Source organism: Alexandromys fortis, unplaced genomic scaffold (genome assembly GCF_014885135.2).
Source record: "Alexandromys fortis isolate MF-2015 unplaced genomic scaffold, M_Fortis_MF-2015_v1.1 scaffold_216, whole genome shotgun sequence".
Taxonomy (NCBI): Eukaryota; Metazoa; Chordata; class Mammalia; order Rodentia; family Cricetidae; genus Alexandromys; species Alexandromys fortis.
In genome coordinates, this window is record NW_026068089.1 from 1422703 (window position 1) to 1428159 (window position 5457).

The following is a 5457-nucleotide window of genomic DNA, read 5'->3' on the forward strand; positions in this document are numbered from 1 at the left end:
GTTTTGATTTGCATTTCTCTGATGACTAAGGATGTTAAGCATTTCCTTAAGTGTCTTTCAGCCATTTTAGATTCATCTGTTGAGAGTTCTCTGTTTAGGTCTGAACTCCATTTTTATTGGATTATGTGATCTTTTGGTGTCTAATTTCTTGAGTTCTTTGTATATGTTGGAGATCAGACCTCTGTCTGATGTGGGGTTACTGAAGATCTTTTCCCATTCTGTAGGCTGTCGTTTTGTCTTATTGACCATGTCCTTTGCTTTACAGAAGGTTTTCAAGTTTCAGGTCCCATTTATTAATTGTTTCTCTCAGTGTCTGTGCTGCTGGGGTTATATTTAGGAAGTAGTTCCCTGTGCCAATGCGTTGAGGTGTACTTCCTACGTTCTCTTCTATAAGGTTCAGTGTGGCTGGCTTTATGTTGAGGTCTTTGATCTATTTGGACTTGAGTTTTGTGCATGGTGATAGATATGGGTCTATTTTCATTCTTCTACATGTTGATATCCAGTTATGTCAGCACCACTTGTTAAATATGCTTTCTTTTTTCCATTTCATATTTTTTGCTTCTTTATCAAAGATCAGGTGTTTGAAGACGTGTGGATTGATATCCGGGTCTTCCATTCAGTTCCATTGGTCCTCCTGTCTGTTCTTATGCCAATACCAGGCTGTTTTCAGTACTGCTGCTCTGTAGTAGAGTTTGAAGTCAGGGATTGTGATGCCTCCAGAAGTTCTTCTATTGCACAGGATTGTTTTGGCTATCCTGGGTTTTTTGCTTTTCCAAATGAAGTTGAGTACCGTTCTTTCAAGGTCTTTGAAGAATTTTGCTGGGATTTTGATGGCCAGTGGTTCTTAACCTACTTAATGCTGCAAACCTTTAATATAGTTCCTCATGTTAGTGACCCCAACCATAAAATTATTTCATTACTACTTTATAACTGTAATTTTTCTACTATTGTGAATTATAATGCAAATATCTGATATGCAACTCCAAGGGGATCTCGACCCACAGGCAGAGAACCACTGTCCTAAATGGAGAAAAGTTTGGAGCAATCCCACTGAAGTCAGGAGCAAGACAGATAAACAATATCCTCACTCTTTTTGAACACTGTGTTGAAGGTTGAACAGTAAGACAAGTGAAGGAATTAAAGGATACAAATAGGGATATAAGTAATCAACTATCCCTATTTGCAGGAAATATGATGCTATTATACATTAGAGAGCCCCAAAACTCTACTGGAACTTCTAGAAACAATAAACAAATTCAGGAATGTGTCAGGATGCAGAATCAACTTACAATCAATGGCTTTTCAATACACCAACAATAAATATACAGAGAAGGAGGTCATGGAATACTCCCATTCACAACAGCCTCAAAGAAAATAAATATCTAGGAATAAACCTAAGCAAGACATGAAGGACCTCAACAATGAAAACTTTAAACCTCTGAAGAGAGAGATAAAGACACCGAAGATAGAATGACATCCCATGTTCATGAACTGGTAGAATCAACACTGTGAAAATGACCATTCTACCAAAAGATATGTACAGAGTCAATGAAATCCCAATCAAAATCCCCATCTCATTCTTCACAGAAATAGAAAAACAAAACCAAAAAAACAAAAAACAAACAAACAAAAAAAACTATCCTAAAATTCATATGGAACCACACAAGGCTCCCAATAGCCAAAACAATCCTGAACAAAAAGAAGAATGCTGAAGGGATTACAGATCCAGTCTTAAGATACATCACAGAGCCATAGCAATAAAAAAAATAGAGCACTGGCACAAAGACAGATACGGAGACCAGCGGAACAAAACTGCACACCCAAACATAAGCAAACATATAACATTGGCTACTGTGTTAGACAATGGTGCCAAAAACATGCTGGAGAAAAAAAAAGCATCTTCAACAAATGGTGCTGAGAACTCCGGTTGTCCACAAGCAGAAGAAGGAATTAGACCTGTACCCATCACCTTCATGAAATCTCATTCCAACTGGATCAAAAACCTACAGATGGAACATAGAAACTGCTGGAATAAAGCAAATCATATGCCTGTATTCCTAACCTACACGAAATAGGTGTGTGCAAGGACTTCCTGAGAAGGACCCAAGTGCCTACGAATCAAGGACAATGGAAATGGACTTCATGAAACTAAGAAGCTTCTGCCCAGTGAAACAATCAACTGGGACTCAGTGTAAGAGCGCTGTCTGCTCTTCCAAAGAACCCGGGTTCAACTGCCAGCACCCATATGGTGGCTCACAAGCACCTGCAACTCCAGTTCCAGGGGATCCCACACCTTCTTTCTGACTTCTATGAAGAAAACATTGGACACCAACCTCCGGCCTCCACATGCATTTACACAGGCATGCTAGTTAGTGAGCCCCAGGGATCGGGCTAAGGAGTGCGCTGGAGCAGCTGGACCTGGCTCTCTCATGTGCTGGGGATCCCAACTCAGATGTTTCTGTGCAGCAAGCACATGCTTGTAAAGCAGAGACCCCCGGGCATCTCCCCAGCCCTGAAAAGGGGTTTCAGACAGAAGTATGGTCCTAAAGATTTTCCCAAAGCAGAAACAGAAAAAAAAGGTCAAAACAAAACCAAGTTTAAGTACATTCCAGAAAGTCTGATTAACTTATATATTTTTTAAAAAAGGGACCTACAAAAGGTAAACCTTAATGATGGTGTGTGTGCGCACTATACCTATATTGTATTGGCTGTATTGTTATGTGGTCCAATGACCTAATACCGTCTATTCCAGATTTCCATTAAATATCTCCACAAGTGCCATGGCACACACATGCACACACATACATACACACACACACACACACACACAAATAAATGGGGGGCACATTCCAACACAAGTAACTATATTTGGTGTGAAGACTATCAACATAGAAATAATACTTATTTTATATAAAAAGAATGTTATCAACATAGAAATAACATTCCTTTTACATAGAAAAAAATGTTAAAATAGTGAACCATGTTTAAGACCTATGCCTACATTACCTTCAAATACAGTCTTTCTTCTTTCCCAGATGTTTTCTAGGAATCCCCAATACAAGACTAAATTTTTGTTCACAGAAAAACATCTTAACTTCTCTTGCAACCTTTGAGACCTAGAGTAATCCCATGCATGATCTGTTAGGTTAGCGATCCTGTTAAGTATAACTCAGGCACCACCAAAACCACTACATATAGTCACAGTAAAGACAGCTCTGAACCCCAATCTCAGGTGTGTCTTCCTTAAGCACCTTTCTTTCCTTTCGTCCCCATGGTTAAATGAATGTTTAAAAACATTTTAATAAACTCCAAATCTGCTTCATAGTAGCTTATCCTGAAATTCTCTTTCTGTGGCAACAATTCCTAAGGGGGAGAAAACTCCAGCTGCTTCAGCAGTGTGGGGCACTGTCCCCACCACATCTTCCCTGACAATTAGCTCAATACATAGGTGTCTAGCAATATCTAGAAGTTATCTTTGCTACATTTTTTTTTGAGACAGGATCTCATGTTGCCCATGACAACTTTGCTATGTAGCCAAGGATAGCCCTGAACTCCTGATTCCCCTGCCTCTACCCCCTGATAATTCATGTAGTTCTAATGACTTTGTCACTGTTTAAAAACTTCTCAGCTCACGTTTCCAAAGACAGAAATCCTGGAAGAGAAGTCTTAAAACAAGTTTGTCATAAAAGACGGCTATGTGTCGACGTCTTACCCGAGTTAACTTAACCCCAGTTTCCAACTCTCCAACTGCCTGGACACCCCTCACGTGTTCAGTGTAACCCTTTCCTCACATGAATCAGGCATACCATACCACATACACAAACAAGGCCCTGCAGAGCTGACTCTTCCCACCCCAAGACCCTGCAGAGCTGACTCTTCCCACCCCAAGGCCCTGCAGAGCTGACACTTCGCACAGTCTTTCTCTAGTTCTCCCTCACCACTCTAGTCAACAAGGGGAAAAGGTCTCCCACTCCGCTACAAGCAGTTTTTTAAACTCTACGCCCGCCTTCCCCACGTTCACGATCCTGCCTGTTATTGAGAAGGTAAGGTGCGAGGAAGCTATCGCTCACCTCATGCTGTACGCACCAGCGCCCAGCTCCTGGCCAATGCCGGACAGGCTGGCATCAAAGTCCTGCACCAGCCCCGACTCAATCACCTCGTCCGCCAGCGGCAGCTTCAGAGCCCAGGCCATGCCGGCTCCTTCCTCGCCCTGTACAAAGGCACGGAGCGTAACTCTACCCGCAGGGAACCTACAAACAAGCTCCCTCGCGCAGCACACCAGAACCCCGAGCCTGACCCTGAGGCTGCACCCCGGTTACTCCCCGGGTGCCCCGATGGCCAGGATCCCTCTCGTTCGGCTGTCGGGAGCGCGAGGCGCCGGGGTCTCAACCACGTCGGACTTGCCCGAGTGCGGCTGAGTCCTCCGGGCCGCTCGGCGGCCTCCACACAGCCTCTAAGCCGAGGCGCGCAGCACGCCAGTCGCCCTGGCGTCCCCTCTGCCCCCTGCCGCGGAGAGTGCCTCCCTCCGGGGGGGCCGCACTTTCCCCTCAGGCCTCGTTTCCGGTCAGCAGATCACTTCCGGTCACCGGTTCTCCCGTGCTCGGTCCTCAGAAGAAAGCCCAGGTTTCTGCAGAGCGCTCCCCAAGCCCTCGGGAGCGACTCCGAGCGCCCGGAAACCTGGACGGGAAAACTTCGGCATAGACACTAAGCGCTAACCTCCCAGCGCCAACCAATCATGGCGCCCTCTGCCGCCCGAAGGTGACGTCACGTTGCCGCCCACCAGTGAAGAGGCGGAGTCTGGCTTGGCTTCCGCAGCGGTGATAGGCTATCGAAGCTAATGGTCCCCGCCCCCGAGGACCAGGTGTGGCCGGCGTGGCACGTTCTAGAGTGGGATTCTAGAGTGGGGTTCCGGTCGCGCTGCCTGGGAGTCTGGCGATCTGAGAGCTGTCGGTCTGGCCGTACCCCGCCCGCCTCCTTCCCTGGAGGGACATTGTGTCCCTGGTGCTGTCTCAAACTCTCCTCACTTTCCGCCCCGTATCTTCACCCTTCTAATGCATTCTAGCAGGAGACAAGGTTGATGCTTTGAGACATGGTCTCTGCATAGTTTTGACTGGCCTGGAAGTCAGACATTCGCAACCTCTACCTACCGTGCCCTGCTTTTTTAAAAGTTTTGACGAAGGAGTTTTGGGGAAAGATCTGCAGAGCAAAGTCAGGCCTGGCGTCTTTATTTATAGCTCGATAACCAGAATAGTCTCACAGAGATTGAATTTACTTAATTGTAAATAAATAAACCGTAGCCAGGCATGGTGGCTTATGCCTTTGATTCTAGTGTTCCAGAGACAGGCAAGTTGTTCTGATTTCCAGGTAAGCCAGGGCTACATAGTGAAGACCCTGGAGCAGGGGGATGAAATGGTACCAGATCCACCTTGCTCTTTTAGGGATTAAGAAATTATGGCC

General features: G+C 45.3%; 1 protein-coding gene across 5 annotated transcripts in view; it reads right to left on the reverse strand.

The window, feature by feature from the left end:
- The window catches only part of Tfcp2 (transcription factor CP2), a 50545-nt gene extending 45793 nt beyond the window's left edge, over nucleotides 1-4752 (reverse strand). The window contains exons 1-2 of one of the 5 annotated variants that reach the window (XM_050122452.1): nucleotides 4541-4752; nucleotides 4071-4210 (exon numbers count right to left, since the gene is read on the reverse strand). In XM_050122452.1, coding sequence (XP_049978409.1) covers nucleotides 4071-4192 — 122 coding nt within the window. In that variant the 5' untranslated portion in view covers nucleotides 4193-4210; nucleotides 4541-4752. The other 4 variants (XM_050122453.1, XM_050122455.1, XM_050122454.1 and 1 more) reach the window with 4 other exon arrangements.
- Nucleotides 4753-5457: the final 705 nt, after the last annotated feature.